This window comes from Lipophrys pholis (genome assembly GCF_963383615.2).
Source record: "Lipophrys pholis genome assembly, chromosome: 12".
NCBI lineage: Eukaryota > Metazoa > Chordata > Actinopteri > Blenniiformes > Blenniidae > Lipophrys > Lipophrys pholis.
Genome location: NC_137641.1, coordinates 1960997 through 1979658, shown reverse-complemented (window position 1 = coordinate 1979658; position 18662 = coordinate 1960997). Strand labels below are relative to the sequence as shown.

The 18662-nt window shown below is 44.5% G+C and overlaps 1 protein-coding gene across 4 annotated transcripts; it reads right to left on the bottom strand.

The window, feature by feature from the left end:
• Positions 1-12107: 12107 nt before the first annotated feature.
• Positions 12108-16281, bottom strand: LOC308117487 (uncharacterized protein). 4 transcript variants are annotated; one of them, XM_080476393.1, is made up of 2 exons: positions 16209-16281; positions 12108-15767 (listed from the first exon to the last, which is right to left on the bottom strand). In XM_080476393.1, the coding sequence occupies exon 2, from the start codon at positions 15720-15722 to the stop codon at positions 15024-15026; it is 699 nt and encodes a 232-aa protein (XP_080332519.1). In that variant the 5' UTR covers positions 15723-15767; positions 16209-16281; the 3' UTR covers positions 12108-15023. The 4 variants fall into 4 exon arrangements, with proteins under 4 accessions (XP_080332519.1, XP_080332522.1, XP_080332521.1 ...); XM_080476396.1 differs by having other exon boundaries at positions 14002-15731; positions 16209-16271; XM_080476395.1 differs by having other exon boundaries at positions 14002-15767; positions 16071-16255.
• Positions 16282-18662: the final 2381 nt, after the last annotated feature.

Genomic DNA, 18662 nt, shown 5'->3' with positions numbered 1-18662 from the left:
CCGTCTCTAAATATCATATTCCAGGTGAATGTAAAAAGGTAAGTTGTTTGCGGTGTTTCCTTATTTAACTTAATATGTGAAGGTTTGGGAAACACATGCAACTCCATTACAAAAAAAGTGAGAAAAGACCAATAAGAATTGTCCCTAAGGTTAACTTCTGGGACTATTTCTACAACCAGGAACATTACTTTTAATTAAGTTTACTTCGGACGTGTGGGTACATAAAACAACAAAACAAAGATAAACACAAACCAACATAACAGCAAAGCAAAGAAGGCAAATAAAAAAGTAACATAACTAATAAATAATGGATCTGGTAGAGTTCAAAACTATTCCAGTTTTGTACGAAGCAAAGACCAACTTATTAGCAGGTAACATCCAGAAAGTGTTCAAGGATGAGGGATTCTTTCTTCACAAGCACAGCAGTCAGGGTGGTGGTGCGAAGGATTGAAGCACCGACAGGACGAGGAAGGTCGTTTGGGAGAGGATTCACTAGTGATTTCTCCAGTGATCCTCGCAGAGCGGCGCTCACCAGGACTGCACAGGAGAATAAAGGTTAGATAACTCAGAGTATCTTTAAACACAAAGTGAAGAACTTTCACAAGAACCTCGAGGGGCCGAGTCAAGGTACCGTGGGGTAACCATGACGATCTGGTGATGAGAACCTGGAATCCTGGTTCCTAAATACTGGATTCACTCATCAGCTTCAGGTGTGCATCCTGCTCCGTCCGCTCCACCCACGCTCCACCTACGCTCTCACACGCTCTCACACGCTCTCACACGCTCTCACACGCTCTCACACGCTCTCACACGCTCACACACAAAAACAAGAACCCAGCAGAAGACGTCTGTGGACTGTGACATGACCCCCCCCCCCCCCCCCCCCCCCCCCCCCCTAACGGGCGCCTCCTGGCGTCCCACCAGGCTCGTCCAGATGCTCCCGGAAAGTCGACCAACAGATTCCTTTCCTAGATGTGGCCCCTCGGCACCCACACCGCTCCTCAGGCCCGTAACCCTCAGAATCACTGTAGCTCCTCACACTAGTGAAGCTCCTCACACTAGTGTAGCTCCTCACACTGTAGGTCTTTACACGAGTGTAGCTCCTCACACTAGTGTAGCTCCTCACACTGTAGGTCTTTACACGAGTGTAGCTCCTCACACTAGTGTAGCTCCTCACATTGTAGGTCTTTACAGGAGTGAAGCTCCTCACACTAGTGAAGCTTCTCAAACTGTAGGTCTTTACACGAGTGAAGCTCCTCACACTACTGAAGCTCCTCACACTGTAGGTCTTTACACTAGTGTAGCTCCTCACATTAGTGTAGCTCATCACACTAGTGTAGCTCCTCACACTGTAGGTCTTTACACGAGTGAAGCTCCTCACACTAGTGAAGCTTCTCACACTGTAGGTCTTTACACGAGTGAAGCTCCTCACACTAGTGTAGCTCATCACACTGTAGGTCTTTACACGAGTGAAGCTCCTCACACTAGTGAAGCTTCTCACACTGTAGGTCTTTACACGAGTGAAGCTCCTCACACTACTGAAGCTCCTCACACTAGTGAAGCTTCTCACACTGTAGGTCTTTACACGAGTGAAGCTCCTCACACTAGTGTAGCTCCTCACACTGTAGGTCTTTACACGAGTGAAGCTCCTCACACTACTGAAGCTCCTCACACTAGTGTAGCTCCTCACACTGTAGGTCTTTACACGAGTGAAGCTCCTCACACTAGTGTAGCTCCTCACACTGTAGGTCTTTACACTAGTGTAGCTCCTCACACTATTGAAGCTCCTCACACTAGTGTAGCTCCTCACACTGTAGGTCTTTACATGAGTGAAGCTCCTCACACTAGTGTAGCTCCTCACACTGTAGGTCTTTACACGAGTGAAGCTCCTCACACTACTGAAGCTCCTCACACTGTAGGCCTTTACACGAGTGAAGCTCCTCACACTGGTGAAGCTCCTCACACTGTAGGTCTTTACAGGAGTGAAGCTCCTCACACTAGTGAAGCTCCTCACACTGTAGGTCTTTACACGAGTGAAGCTCCTCACACTAGTGTAGCTCCTCACACTGTAGGTCTTTACATGAGTGAAGCTCCTCACACTACTGAAGCTCCTCACACTATTGAAGCTCCTCACACTAGTGAAGCTCCTCACACTGTAGGTCTTTACACGAGTGAAGCTCCTCACACTAGTGTAGCTCCTCACACTGTAGGTCTTTACATGAGTGAAGCTCCTCACACTACTGAAGCTCCTCACACTATTGAAGCTCCTCACACTAGTGTAGCTCCTCACACTGTAGGTCTTTACAGGAGTGAAGCTCCTCACACTAGTGTAGCTCCTCACACTGTAGGTCTTTACATGAGTGAAGCTCCTCACACTAGTGTAGCTCCTCACACTGTAGGTCTTTACAGGAGTGAAGCTCCTCACACTAGTGTAGCTCCTCACACTGTAAGTCTTTACACGAGTGAAGCTCCTCACACTAGTGAAGGCGACCTCATCCAGTCACACAACTTAAAGCGCGAAGGTTCTTTGTGTTACAGACTGCAGACGTGTGAATGAAGCACTCATATGAAGATCATCACCAGATTAATAAGTGGTACAAATGTTGTGTAACAACACGTTTTGCCAGCACTTAGTGAAAAACGTGACTGGTTTAGAAAATAAAAGCCAAAGTTAATTTTATTTCTCTCAATCTAAAATTACAATACGCTCATTTTAAAAGCAGTCCTGGAGGAAGCAGAAGTTATGTGAAGCAGCCGACACTCCCCGACTTCTTGTCGTTACAGGTTGGTTGGTTGTTTTTTCTGGAACGTTGCCCGTTACCATAATTACCATCACTTTTGTTTTCTCTGTCTTCAGGACAAGCCTCAACTCCTGCCAGTGACATTGAGCAACATTGACTACAGAAGTAAAAAATAGGGACGTCCCGATCCGATCGGTAGATATCGGCTCGGGCTGATATTAGTGATTTGTGACTGATCGGGAATCGGCAAATCCAGCCGATCACCCCGCCGATCTAAAAAAAACAACAACAAAAAAAACACGGTCCGCTACGTCACCTAATAACCAGAACAATCAGGGACTAGAAGCTCGGGTGGAGCTGCAGAAGCTAGAAGCAGGCGGAGCGGGGCCATAGACCTATAAAACTAGAGTTATATATAGTGGGTTATGTGTTTATGTGCAGAAGTCTACTTCTAAATTTCTATGTGGTCTGTCTTCTTCTGTGTTTTTGTTGTGTTTGGTGAGTCACAGCGCCCCTAAAGGCCTGGCATGTGTACTACATGTCCTGAAGCCTCGTGTTGAGCCGTGTTCATAGTGAGGTGTGGACGGAGGTTCTTTGGGAGAAGGACAGGGAGGACAAAGATCGGTTCTTCATCGTGTGGATGTTCCTCAGTTTATAACAACAACTGAAGAGAAAGAAGAATTATGATTCAATAAGTGAGTTTTACAATAATTTCTAGGTAAACAAAGCTTCTGCCTATAGTACTTTTAGCTTCAGACGTCTTAGTTGATCCAAAAATACACTATTGAGTATATTTGCAATAGTAATGTGAGTATCGGATCGGGAAAGTATCGGTATCGGCCGATACTCAATTCTGAAAAATCGGATCGGTATCGGGGGCAGAAAGTGTGATCAGGACGTCCCTAGTAAAAACCCAAACGCCTGAACCAGGGATGAAGGACAACAGTAAATGACAGGATCATCAGCGTAGAGCTGGTATGATGCATTTGGCAGATTTTCACTCAAGTCATTCCCATAAATAGTAAACAAAAGAATTCCTGGGACAGAGCCCTGCGGCTTACCTTACCTGAGCTCTAAGAAGGAACAAATGGATCATTTGGATCGACTGGGATCTGCTGGACAGGAAGTCGACAAACCAGCGGACAGCTTGATCAAAGGTTCTGGTCTTTTTAATCCGCAGTCTTCAAACGGTCAATAAAGATATCGAGGGGCAACAGAAGTTTGCCAATCCAGTCTACGTGTGTTTTGTGGACAAGGCCGAGGACCGGGTCCCCCGAGATGCCTTGTGGGAGGAGCTTAGAGAGTATAAAGAACCGGAACCACGGCTGCTGGCGATCCGGTCTTTGTACTTGTAGACTTTTTAAGAGGGACTTGTTACTTGTTCAGGATGGACCTGGACTCATTGTCAGAGATTATGTCTCTGGTTTGGTCTGGAGCAGCTCAGGATTAGGTATTTAAAGACCGCAGCCGTTCGGCCGTTTAGAATCCGATTCGTGATCCACATGTTGGTCAGTGACGCACTGCGTCTTACCCAGAAAATATGCATTTTGATTGGATAGCGTGGCATAATTCCTCGGGATTCCCTCGAAATACGTAGTCGGGAAACTCCTCGTCGTCCGCCATTTTGAATTTTTCCCTTCCGTCAAGATTCTCTGGAAAGTACTATAAATGTATAAATCTCACTGGACTTCAACACATAAAAACTACATCAGTGGAATAAGTGACACTTTTGAAAGGTGAAGCAACGTATTTTTGACTATTTTGACTTTCCAATTCCGAAGTTTCATAACTTTCTATGGTTCAGTAAAGAAGTTGACTGAACAGGAGGAGGAGGAGGAAGAGGAAGAGGAAGAGGAAGAGGAAGAGGAAGAGGAGGAGGAAGAGGAAGAGGAAGAGGAGGAGGAGGAGGAAGAGGAGGAGGAGAAATAAGTGACAGGATTTGATTTGTTATTGACCAATTTTAATAAAAATACATGACACACGTTTTACCAAGTTATTAAAAAAAACATGTATATGGATAAAAAGTGACTAATACAATAAATATGGTGTGGTAGTAGGTAGTTGGTAGTAGGTAGTTGGTAGTAGGTAGTATGCAGTAGGTAGTATGCAGTAGTCTGGTAGTAGAGTGTGGCAGCTCCAATCTTAATAATATCAAATTTATTTCAGACCAGGAACAAACTGAAAATATATATTATTATTCCTTCAGATTGAAGAATATGAAGCGATACACCTTCCCTGAAAGCTTCATTGAGGTATCTTGATTATTAAAGAAACTACAAGTGTTTTTATGTAAAGAGTTTTTGGTCACAGATCTTTGCACCAATTACCTTTAAAAAAAAAAAAATTGCACTATAAATTCCTCATTCGTTAAGATATCTGAATGGTTTTGGTCTCATTTTCTTTGTTTCTTCCTGCTCTTTCCAGTGGGACCAGTGGTTCCCATTCTATTTGGTTAACCTTTTGATTTTTATTCACATACCTATCAGGGTCCCAGGTTCCAGGGTTCCCCCGGTTCCCCCGGTTGCAGGGACAGAGATCTCTGGTTTGTCTTTGCTCTCTGCACTGCCGCTGCAGTGGATTCCACTTATACAACCCCTGGCAAAAATGATGGAATCAACAGTCTTGGAGGATGTTCAGTCAGTTGTTTAATTTTGAAGAAAAAAAGCAGATCACAGACATGCAACAAAACTAAAGTCATTTAAAATGACAACTTTCTGGCTTTAAGAAACACCAAAAGAAATCAAGGAAAAAAATTGTGGTCGTCAATAACAATTTCTTCTTTAGATCAAGCAGAGGGAAAACATGATGGAATCACCCTGTACATTTCCATTGCCAAAACCAACACCAGCATAAGATCCAATCTGCTCATTAATCTGCACGACGAGAAAGAAGACATGAGACAGAAAACTTAAAGCATTATGTCTTGAAAACAGAAAAGGCACAGCAAAACCAATGAGGAACAAATGGGTGTCAGAAACCGTCAGGAAAAGCAGTGGTGGACTGGGGATGACTGGGTGAAGGTCCTATTCAGTCATGAATCGGAATCTGCACTGGGCAAGGTGTTGATACCGGAACTTTAGTTTGCTGCCGTTCCAATGAGATTCATGAAGACGACTGCCTGAAGATTTCCACAGTCATTGCTGGTATGAGGCTGCATGTCAGGTCCAGGCACTGGGGACATGGCAGTCAGTACATCCTCACTAAGTTCACAAGTTGACCTTGACATTTTGGACACTTTTCTTATTCCATCAATTGAAAGGATGTTTGCAAGATAATGCATCTTGCCATAGAGCAAAAACTGTGAAAACTTTCACCCTGCGCCTCAGTAGTTCCCTACTGCCGGCCATCAGGAGGCGCTATGCCCCAGGCTCATTGAGCGAATGTGACACTGGGGACGGGGAGAAGACGATGGAATCCCGACCGCATGCTGTGAGTACATATCAACAGATTTTGCACTTTTTTTATAATTAGTGAGGCGATCGCTCGGCCGTCTCTAAATATCATATTCCAGGTGTATGTAAAAATGTAAGTTGCATTTTCTTACATTTTACATTTACAGAATGAAGAAGCCCGTGAGTCTGAGCTCAGGGCAGCAAAACCCAGGCTTTACAGCGTAAGTGTAACAAAAGTCACGTGTAAAAAATAACAGCCAATTGTGAAACTGCGCAACTCGTAACTGCTGAGTTTTCCGTATTTTCAGCACTTGTATTGGAATACGTAGACTTTTTTTGTTATTTTTTTTGCACATTTTAAAACTATTTACTGACAGACAACTTTTGCAGATTCAGGTTCACATTGACAAATTGTTTTACACATTGGCAACTCTAACTTTAGACAGAGTTTGAGCTTGAGCTTATTTATTTAAAACAGGGACAACATATATTAATGAACATACACATGTAAATATGCAAGATTATAGCCAACGGCTAATTTCCACCTTTAGTCCCTTTGGCAGGTTGGTGTCAACAACATAAGGTCATAAAATCAACAAAACAACAGGAACAGGAACAGTTTGCCTTCATGGCCAGAATGAGCAGGAGGAGGAATTCCAGAGAGAAATCGTTCCTTGAGAACACGATAGGACAGAAAGGTAAAAAGAGAAAGAGGCAAAACAATGAAACAGTGCAGTCGAGTGGGTGGTATTCTCTCTGGGGGCAGTTGCTTTGAGTCCGTTCTTTAACTGAGTCTATGAAGTCGTTGTTCAATGTCCCTTGGATGTTGGTTGACTTCCTCCTCTAGCTGCAGCGCCTTCATTTCTCTGGGCACTGGACTCCTTCCTGTCAGTTTATTAATATTTGTCTCTTTTGCATTTCCTCTTAATAAAAAAAATTGCTTTTGCAAATTGAATTTCCTTTACCACTTTATTTCTAAGAGAAGTACATGTCTGTCTCTCAGTCACCCTTTTTGTTTAAAGCGATATTTTAAGAGCATAATCAGTTTTTTTCAGTAATGTCCGTATGGTTTCATCCAACCACGGGAGGGGATTCTTTAATGATGGTTTTGCTTTAACTCTTCTAGTAGGTGCAGACACTGTCTGGATAATAGTCATGAAGACATTCCAGTTCACTAACATGATTGGAGGTGAGATAATTATCCCAGTTGATATTGTTTAGCGCCTGTCTCAAGTTTGGAATCTCCCTCCTTGGTACTCTCATCTGCTCTGATATTGTTTTCTGAGTACAAGAGTACATCTAGTTTAGATAGCTTTCTAGAGAACAGAATGAAGTTATGCTCTGACAGACCTGTGATCATATTGAACGTCTTTTGAATTCTCTCACACTGATTGGAAAAGACCAGATCTCTGCATGTTTCAGAGGAAGTAGTCAGTCTTGTAGGACCTTTGATTAATTGAGTAAAGTTGAAATGAGTTAATAATGATTTTAACTATATCCAATTTGATTTGTCAAGCCAATTAATATTTAAATCTCCAAACAAGATAACTTCATTTTTCGTATCCCATTCCTTGAGTAGAGCCTGAAGCTCTGCATATTAAGCCTTAGAGGCTGATGGAGGTCTGTACATCCCAGTCAGCGTTAGACCTTTGTGGAGAGAGAGCCAGTTTAAGACATTCAAGGTTCTGTACACAGACCCATTCTATCTGTTTGTACTTTAACTGTTCCCTTACATAAAGTATTACCCCTCCACCCCGATTTCCCACCCGGTCTTTCCTAAAGATGTAGTAGGTGGGTCCAGCCATCAGTGAATTTGGTCTCAGACAAACACAAAGTCCAGGTTCGAGTCTCTTAACAGACCATGAAGTTGGTCTCTCTTGGGCAAAATGCTTCTAATGTTTAAATGTCCACCAAGTAGACCTCTTGGCTTCTATTGTGGGTCCCGGATTAGCTGGGCTTCGTTAAGGGTGCTCTATAGATTGGCAGATCGTTGTTTTTTGAACACAGGGCTTCTGGACAGATTGAGGTACAGAGAGGTACACCTCTCCATGTGCAGAGACAAATAGTTTTGCGACAATAATACCCCCATAGATACTCCTGTATCCTCACTTGCCTGTGTAGAGAATTTCTGAATAAATGCTGTGAAATACTGAGGATGAACAGAGATAAGATCTGGAGGCTCATCAGAGCCGATAAACACACTGTAGACGGCTGATCATCCACAGGAAGTGGATCTTTACTTAAAGGGAAAAAAACGACAACCCTGTGTTTATGCTTTAAAACCGCCTCGTGTGGATGATCAGCCAGCAACAGTGTGTTGACGTGAAGGCTGTGAGGTGTGGATGGAGAGGAAGATGATGTAATTGTTATGAATGAACGACCTGCTGGTCACTGAATCACTGCGAATCCTGAAGAGGACAGAACGTTCAGTCAGCTGATCACAGTCAGAAGGTTGTCATGGACCTTCGTCTGATCAGGGTACAAGGTGAAGAGAACACACACACACACACACACACACACACACACACACACACACACACACACACACACACACACACACACACACACACACACACACACACACACACACACACACACACACACACACACACACACACACACACACACACACACACACACAAGCAGCACGTTGGACCTTGATCATTGATCACACACATTCTAAACCAGGTTACCCGTCCACACCAGAGCAGCACTTTAAATTGGTTAAGGTGCTGCGACACACAAAGAACAAACGAGCTTCTGGAAGATTCCTGGAGCTTTTGGCTCCTTCACTCTTCCTTAGATGGACTTTGACTGTGACATTCTTCCTCCTTGATGATGAAGATGATGAAAGAAGAAATGTGAGGAAATAAAAAACTGTTTAAATTCAATTAAAACACGTTTTTCTAACTGATAAATCTGATTTAATCAGATTTTTTGTGACTTAATGTGGTTTATCGTGAGTGTTAGGGGTTTCATTCTGGGCGGTGGGGCTGAAGTTGAAGCACGTCTGTTTGATTATTGTTGGTCATTGTCTTATTGTACTGATTGTGTTATTGGGGGTGTGGGTTCTGATTGAGTCTACTTGGTGGCGTTAGTGCCCCACCTACTGGCAGCACAATTGACATGACTGTCAATTGTGGGGGGGCGTGCCCAGACATTCAGACATCGAGGGTTGGGGGGGGGGGGGGGGGGGCACCTTGTGTGGCGCGTGGAACCTCCGGCTGCTTTATTGTAGAGATAGAGATAACTGATGGTTGGTAGGAAATAAGATATTGAGCTATAAAATAGCTTCATGTCTGGTTTAGTGCCAAAACACTTTGTGTTCAGCTCTTAAGATATTCCATTAACATTAGAGGAACAGTTCCAGTTTAACATCTGAGCTCAAAAAAGCCTGAAACTATGGCTCTGACTTCATCACCTGCCTCCTCATCCTCCTCATCCTCCTGGATGGCTGCTGGATGACGAACAGCAGAGCTCTGCTTCCCTGGCTGCCAGCTGGAGCTCCTGTTCTTTCTTTCTTGTTGCTCATCCTTCCTTTCTGATCCTGCTGCGACCGCTAATGAAATGAGAACAACGGGGTGAATCAGTGACGTTACAACCAGGCTTTCTGTTTGACGTTTAGTACATAACTGACAGCAAGTTCATGATGGAGAAGGCTAAATGTTCCGCTATAACGTAACGTGTGAAAAGCTTCACAAATGGAACAGCTGACAAAGTGAGAGGTTAGCGGGAGACTGGAGTAGCAGGAAGAAGAGTGGACTCCTCAAAATACCTGGGTGTTCACCTGGACCACCAACACAGACCCTGTACAAGAAGGGCCACAGACCTCCACACTGTAAAAACTGACAGGTTTTATGGACTTATCTTATCTCCATGTGTCATCATGAAGTTTCTTTGTTTTCCAAAGTTTAACTTATAGTAATAAATTGTCTCTGTTTGCTCAGGAGGAGCATTCATTTAGCTCACACCCTTAAGTTATAGCCTACGTTGTAAAAAAAAGAAACCAGAAGGGAGGGGCAGTATATGAGTGGTAAATCTGCTAAATTGCAAACTAAATAAATAAATCAAATAAATGGTCAATTCTTGGTAAATGGCAAATCTGAATTGATAGCAGTGTCTGGTGCCAAGGGAAATTCAAAAACTTTGCCAACATTTTCTAATAAGACGGGACTATTGCCTACTGAAAACAACTATAATTCCAAGTGCAGTACTCACCAGATATCTTCAGCTGACAAGGACACAGTATTCAAAAGGAAGCAAAGATATTATTCACACAATATGTAAAGAAAAGACACCGGTCTACTTCTCGCTGCGGAGGCACCAGCCGCATCACTGACGAACAGATTACGGAGCAAACTCACCTCACTGAGTGTGAAGGACAGAAATGAATGAGGTGCGTTTGTATTCATTTTGATGATGCTTTGGCAGCTTTATTGTTAAACAGCATTACATGCTTCTCTGCATGCTGAAAGGTTCTGATCAAATATGGTTTATTTCTCTTTGAATTGGTTCAGTAATGGGCTTTTAAATAACCACAATATATTTGGTGTTTGGTTCGTTCAATATTAACTGGTCCTACAATTTGACATGTTTTTTTTTAATCCAATTCATCGATTAATCGAGAAGAAGAAAAAAAAAAATCAACCGATTAATCGATTACCAAAATAATGGTTAGTTGCAGCCCTATTTCTCGTTTTCTGCCATCATTTGTTTAACTATCCGATCCGATCCTCATGTTCTTTTGTTGTTGCTTCTTTGTTAGTTTATGTTTATATTCCGGCCCTTTGTGTGTCCCTGTCCGGCCTGCGTGAGGCCAATTATAAATTACAACATAACTTAAATAAAAAAAAATCTACAGTATGTTGTGCGTGCAATACAACTGGGCTGCTTTAATTTTGAAAAGCGTTACGTTCGTACTACTTCCGTACGGATGTACGCGTGTGCTAGCATCCCTTGCCACAGGTGAACTGTGGCAAGGGATGCTAGCCAAGTTAGCCTCAAATGTCAGCTCACGCCAAGAAAAGCAAAGTTGATAACGAATGGCGTGTTTTCAACGGGACATGGACTGCCTTGTCCTTCTGTCTTTACAGAAATGAAAGGTGAACGGCGTGTGCTTAATCTGTGGTAAACAGGTCGCTGTGTTATAGATTAGAATTTGAATCGCCACGACACGACCAAGCACGAGGATGAATACATAAATCTGTCTGATGCGTTGCTCGCAAAACTGAAAACTCAACAAAGACTTTTTACCAAACGTCAAAAATGACGTGACGTATGAGAAAACTGGTGCAGCCCAATTTGTCATGATCGGCTCTCCTGCAGCCCCTTAGGGGGGGGGTTATTGGCTGCAGGTGTGTTCCCTCTTCCCTACGGTGTTTTTCAGGTGGGCGTGCCTGGAGGTGGTGTGTTGTGATGAAGAGCTGGCTGGGTTAATTACCAGGATTCAGCACAGCTGCGGGTAGCAGGTGGAGGCGTTTCTGGAGGAGTGGTTCTACTATTTAAACGGGCTCCTCACGCCACTCGACGCGGGACCGTAAATCCACATGAGTCAGTAGTTGTGGCGTTTGTTTGTTAATACTATCGCTTGCTACCAGCTCATGCACTCTCTCTCTCTCACTCCTCATCATCAGAGCGACGTCGTCAACGCTCCACTCTCGGGCCCAGCCAGCACCAGCTCTTCCCACACCGCCTCGGCCGCCGCCCACTGGACCACAGCCTCAACCTGCTCTGCCCCGCTCAGCTCTGTACTCGGCTCTGGTGCCGCTTCCCGGGAGCACCCGTCCGGACAAAGACACGTCCCGTCGCTCCGTCAGCCTGACTCCGTTCCACGCCAACCTGACCCGTGAGCCACTCTCCCCAAGAGGTTTACTTCATCTCTGTCCTGGTGACTTCCTGCGCTTGAGCCTCTGTCCCTCTGCCGTAACACAATTGCTGTTTTGAGTGACCTTCGGGAAAGTGCTTACAACTTTTTACTTGCCCACAGTTTAATAGAAAACACCAATAAAGAGACACAAACTGATGTATGACAGAGTGCAGTACTGTAGAACACAAACTGACAAAATGTGGATCCAGTTTGTCACTGAAATATTTTGAAAACAAGTATTGAAGTACAATTCATGAACATTGAAATGTTCTTATTCCAGGAGTCTGATGGAGGGACAGCTTCAGGAACTTGCTCATCTGCACTGCAGTAGGGAAGCACCGAGCCACCGACAGCTCGACCAACACAAATGATTGGGACTATTTTCAGAGAGTTTAGCGTGGAGTAGGACGCAGCTTCACGGCGGTGTGAATCGTCTCCTCCAGCGGAGGAGCTGCTGTTCATTGTTTTGATGTCAGTTCTGTTCTCCTCAGCGAGCTGGAGTTTTAAAATGGTGGCGTCTGGCGGCAGAGCGGCGCCTCGCTGTACAACGGCTTCTAAAGGAAGCGTGATTGTTTCCTGGGCTGAAGGAGGTTCTAAAGACTTTTCAGACGTATCCCTTGAATAAAAGAACTATGGTTTTGGAAAGTCCTGACTCTGCGCCTCTGTGGGGGAACCCAGTGGTGGCATGCTTAACTGCCACAAGGGACTATGAGGAAGCACCCATGGTCTAATCTTTTCAACTTAACAGAGGTCAGAGGTCACCACAGCTGCTGTCCAGCAAACCATATCAAAGGAACAATGACAGGAACAACACAAAGTCCTGCTGTACGCCGACGACATCCTCCTGACATGAACTGACCCACTGGACTCAATACCTGCACTAATGAACTGTGATAGAATTTGGTTGAATTTCTGGATACAAGGTTGACTTTATATCTGAAATCATGGCAGCAGGCTTCTCATGAGTCTGAGCCTGACTTCATAAAACCTTTTGGCTGGGCACCAGATGTAGGCACATATCTGGGTTTTAAAAGTACAACTAAAATAGTCAACTTTAAGCTGAAAATGCCAAGCCCATGATAAAACACATTGAGGATAAGATGCTGGGCTGGAAGAAGCTTCCTATATCCTTTCTTGGCAGAGTCAATCTTATTAGGATGATCATTCTTCCCAAAATGACCGAGCCTCTATCTGTGTTCTTCTTCTCTCTGAAGAGAAGCAACATTAAAGACATAAAGCTCTCTCTGACTTTATATGTGCTGGCACAGAGCCAAACATTAAACTAGGTATTTTACAGCTACTGAAAGAACATGGAGGATATGGAGCCCCCCCATGTAAAGTAATCGAATGAGTGAAAAGCTTTGCTGGCTGGGAGCTAGCATGCAGATTAACAAAAAGAAGGATCAAGTGTTGTCGCGGGCGTTACCCCGGTAACCAGGGCAGATGTTGTTTACGGCACGTGACTACTGTCGTAAAGTCCAATATCTCTTATATGACAGTGTCACGACCTCCACCTCTGGCTCTGCCTAGTGCCAGCAGCCCCCCCCCCCCTTTCCTTTTTCTCAGGTGGGGGTGTGCTGCATGCTGGTGAGGTGTGGAGTGTAGTCTGATTACCTGAGTGCACTCACCTGAGGCAGTGTGTGGCTACACCAATCCATTAACCTCTCTCCCCATAAAGCTGGCTTCAGATCAAGACTCGGCGCCGGACCGTAAACTATTGACGGTTTGCTCTGCCGCCTTGCTCTGCTGCAGCAGGCCCTACTTGTGACTCCGTTCAGTGACGCAGCTCAACGGGAGGCTCCCTGTTCACCCTCCATCAGGGTGCAGCACCTGCCCTCCGTCCTGCTTCCTCACCGCCGACCACGCCCTCCTCCAGCTCCCCTCTTCGTACCAGGCAGTGTGCTCCCCCCAGTCCCTGGCTGGGCCTGAATACTACTTTTGAGCGTTACCTTAGCAGTGGTATCATTTCTGTGTACTACTTTGGTTCTGATTTTTTCCCGTCCTGGAGTATTGGCTTAGTTTGGCAGTTTTTTAGTTTGTTAGTTTGCTGAGTAGTTCAGTCCCCCCTACCCCACCTTTTGTTCTCCGTCTTCTTTCTTATCCTTTGAAACAGCTCAGCTATCTGTTTATTGGGTGGAGACCCTTACCACCTTTTATTTATTAAAGAACTCCTGAGAGAACTCCTGGTACCGTGTCTCTGTCCGCACCTGAGTCTCTGAGTGTGAATCGTGACACACGTCTCCCTTTCTCTACTTTTTTTTTAAACATTCAATAACAAAACAAAATTAACGTACCTTGTGAAAGATACTTTATGAAACTCTTTCATTAGCCGTGCCACTAACACACATTTTCTCAAAATGGAAACTGCAAAAATCAATTACAATCTTAACACTTTTCTTTCTTTTTTCAATCATCGAATGTGTCGGGCAGCGTTCTTCGTACACCCTCACAAATGGAGTCTTTCTCCAGGTCTGCACAGTCCACCAGACCGTGTGTCGCTGTCACCACATGCTGGAGGTGGGCGAGGATGAGTCTGTAGGAAGGGTAGGTTCAGCCTGTTGGACATGAGCATCAGGCTGCGGCCGGTGTGGTGATGGAGGTGGTGTAGTTCCAGAGGATGTAAGCACGCACAGCAGGTGACGACGGTTGCGTCTCAGAATCGCCCCCTTGTGCGTCTTGATGACATAAGATCTTGGGGGAGTGCTGTCGCCAGCTACAACAGCGGGTGAACCCCAAACATTCTGATGATCCAGCTTGGTGAGAACCGAATCGGCTGGTTTCAGAGGAACCATGGCGCTGATGGAAGCAGAAGGCTCGTTTCTGTTCCTCCCTCTCGTCCTCTCTCCTGGCCGCCGGAGGCTTGACCCAAGCATCAGAAGTGTCGTTTTAATCCTTCAGCTGGGCGCACATGAGAGCGTGGAAAGACCCTGTACTCGTGCTCATAGAGCCCCCTAGTGGTGAACATTATAGTACTTTTAAACAGCCAGTGAATAGAGAGCAGTTATTAAGGCGCCCGAGCGCCCCCTAGTGGCCAGCGCTGCTAGAGGACAGCCGGTCCAATTCCAGCTCCATCGTGAGAAGCTGCTGGAGAACCTTCTCACTCTGATCAGCTGACTGGACGACGGCCTCTGATAACTTCCCGTCCTTTTCCTGTCCGACTCCGAACACAATTGAGAAGAAACCCATTAATCCAGTCAGGCCTTCCTCACTCCTCTTCCTCAGCTCAGACAGTCGATGGATCATCTCCTGAAGCTCCTTCACAGCTTCCAGCAAGCGCTGAGCCCGAGTTTCAGCCTGTTTCTCCAGCAGCTCTGAACACCAGGTCTGGATTTCCTTCAAGGTCTGTTTCATTGGTTCAACCTTCTCCATGAACTCCGTCACCAGCCTCTCCACCTTCCTTGCAATGGTTCTCTCCTCCTCTGTGGTGACACGCTGATGGGGAGACGCTCCTCCTCCTCCGGCAGCCATCATATCCGGTCCCCCGAAGAGATGGAACAACGGTCCTCCAGCTGCAGCCGGAACTCCTGGTCCTCTCAACTCAGGTCTTATCAGCTTCAGTTCTTCAGAGATCTTCAGGAGAAGATTGAGGTTCTCCATCAGGACCCGTTTAGTCCTGGAGAGCTGCTTGATGAAAGAAGCCGAGGATCTCTGGAGGTTCTGCCTGAACTCCGACAGCTCTGATGGAGTGTCTTTGCTCTTCCTCCTACGTCGTTTTGAATCCATGAAGTTTCTCTAAAGTGTGACGAGATATTTAATCTTCAGGACTCACTGAGAACACACACACACACACACACACACACACACACACACACACACACACACACACACACACACACACACACACACACACACACACACACACACACACACACACACACAGCATGTGAGGAAACACAACGTGAACAAGAGGAAGTAAGATTATGTGTGTGTATTCATTTACACAGCAACGATTTGGTTTAAATGGAGATAAAATCTATATGAAGAAGAAGAACATTGAGCAGTGAGCCTTGAGCCTTGAGCCTTGAGCCTTGAGCCTTGAGCAGAAACCGAAAGTAAAACAGTCAGTCTGACCTGTTGATCTTCTACAATCTGGATCTTGAACAAACAAACAGAAGCTCTGAGCTTCACCAACACGAGCTCAGATTAAAACACGACTTAAAAACACACCGTCGGATTAACGAACATATTCGGATTAAGACACAATCTAACCTCCACGTTTCCTCAAGTTTCCGTCTGTTTCCAGGAGGTATGACGTCAGAGGTCCGCACACCAGCTGTCAGTCACAGCGAGGGGGCGGGGCTACGGCGAACGGCTGTGTTACATTATAAAAAGTCCTGATAAAACCACTTATCAATCTGGTTTAAAACCAGTTCTGGACCTGATTTAAAACCAGTTTCAAATAGTAAAGTACACAACCGTAAACCACTTCCCTAACCACCCAACCGGGTCTCTGATTGACTCACTGCTCTCTCTCCACCCGGGACAGAAACGCTCCACCTCAGTGATCTACACCTCCATTGACTCCCTCAACCCAAACCAGATGACCAAACTGAAACCGAGCTGGGTGGAGGACAGAGCAACGTCAATGTCAATATACAGCAATTTGTCTGCAAGTTCACTCCTCAATATGTGCTCGGCACGGCGTATTGCAATGCAAGGTTCTCCTCAGAGGCGCCACACAAATGCTCAACAGACAAAAATGTACCCAGGCTCCAGGCTCCAGGCTCCAGGCTCCAGGCTCCAGGCTCCAGGCTCCAGGCTCCAGGCTCCAGTGACCGTTGTAATAGACGTGAACAGTCACCTGCTAACCAGACACATGTTCTGGTCCTGTCCAAACCTTGCTATGGTCCTTGAGATGGAGCTTCTCCCTGATCCCTGCACTGTCCGGGTTCCCTCAATTACAACAGCTAATCTACCCGTGAGGAAACGCAGCGTAATGTCCTTCTTAACGCTCCTGGCCCGACGCCTTATCTTGCTCAAATGGAAACGTGCTCTCCCTCCTTCACACAACAACTGGCTGAAGGAGGTCCGAACCCACATTAAACTGGAGAAGATTTGATTTTCTCTCTCAAGCTCTAGTTCTGTTTCAATGAAACCTGGCAACCCTTTATAAAACACTTGTCCAGCATTACTATTCACCCAGAATCTAACTAGACCCCCCCCCCCCCCCCCCCCGTTTATTCTGTATGTCTCCTTCCGTTGTTTCCTTTTTATTTATTTTTGTTAACTATTTACGTATTCATTTGTAGGTCCGATTCTTTCTTTTTCTTCTTTGTGTTCTTTATTTAGTTATGTCGGGAGGGTGGGAAGGGACAACAGACAATCGTGGACTTTACTGTGGATGTAGAAGCAGATTGGGGTTCATTGATACTGCCTTTGTGTCTTTCTGGATCACACTGAATGACCCTCTGACTTTTCAACCCATCTGTTTATACACATTTTTCCTCTGTTGTACAAAAAAAACCCAAAAGTGAAAATGCCAATTAAAAGATAAAAAAAATAAATAAACAAATGACAGAAGTGAGTGGGCAAAGATAAATAAAAATCAGTTTCAGGTGTTTTTATTAACAGGCAGTTTAAGAGCTTCTGACTGAGAAAATCAGCCGTGGGTTGGAAAGTCAGGGTCTGTGGGTTCCAATGAAACTTTGCATATTTGTTCCATTTGATGAATTAAAACAAAAATAATTACTTTTATGCCCAAATTTATTTTGGTTGCCGTGGAAACAAGCTACCATTATTTATGCCATATTTTGGCTCTCGTGTGACTGGGAGCAGTTTGAATTTGGACCTTCTCAGGATCATATACAGAAGGGTTTTCAACGTAACAACAAACTATCCAAGTCTGTGGAAAGTACAACTCTTGTACTTTCCAGACAAAGGTTACTTTATATCAGGATATATTTTTTTACCCAGAAAATGTTAGTATTGTTTCATGAAGGTTTCCTCTATTTTGTAAGAATAAAACAATGAGCTGCTGGAACTATAGCGCCCACTACTGGACAACACCCATATGTTGTACTTAGAGAAGGACACGTGTACTATATATACAGTTAAACATTTTTTTACTTCATCCTGTGTTAAGAGGGATTGCTAACATCATTAAATTTTCAATATATTCCGTATTGCAAAAAACTATTGTTTTCCTCATAAATCCGCTTGCAAGGAAAAGAAAATGCAAACCACATGTTTTTGAAATGCGGTTATTTCTTCTTCTTTTTTTTTTTTTTTGATGTTTTGCAATCATTTCATTATGCTGTTGCCAACATCATGGGGTTTTCACACAGGAACACAGAGGGCAGATATGTGTTGAAAAAGTTATTTAACTATTTGTGTAATTTTGTGTAAAATTTGTGTAATTAGTTTTACATTATTTTTTATAAAAGTGAGCCGACCACCACACACTATTTGTCTGAAATTGTTCACCATGTCCACAATAATTGACATTGCAAGGATAGTACATGACAAAATGTAACTTAAAAGTTGGAAGTGATTCCTAATGTCTTGTGTGACACACACAAATGTGTGATCCAATTTTTGAAAATGTATTTTGTTTATATTGCGTGAAACTGTAAAAACCTGTAAATGGAGCATTTTTAATTTGAATATGTGTGAAGTTTGTTTTGGCTGTACTCCCAAATAGCGCCAGTAGGGGGCTCCTGCGCA

Excerpts from the sequence above, each read along its gene's own strand:
- LOC308117487 (XM_080476393.1), bottom strand. The coding sequence starts at position 15,722 with ATGGATTCAAAACGACGTAGGAGGAAGAGCAAAGACACTCCATCAGAG.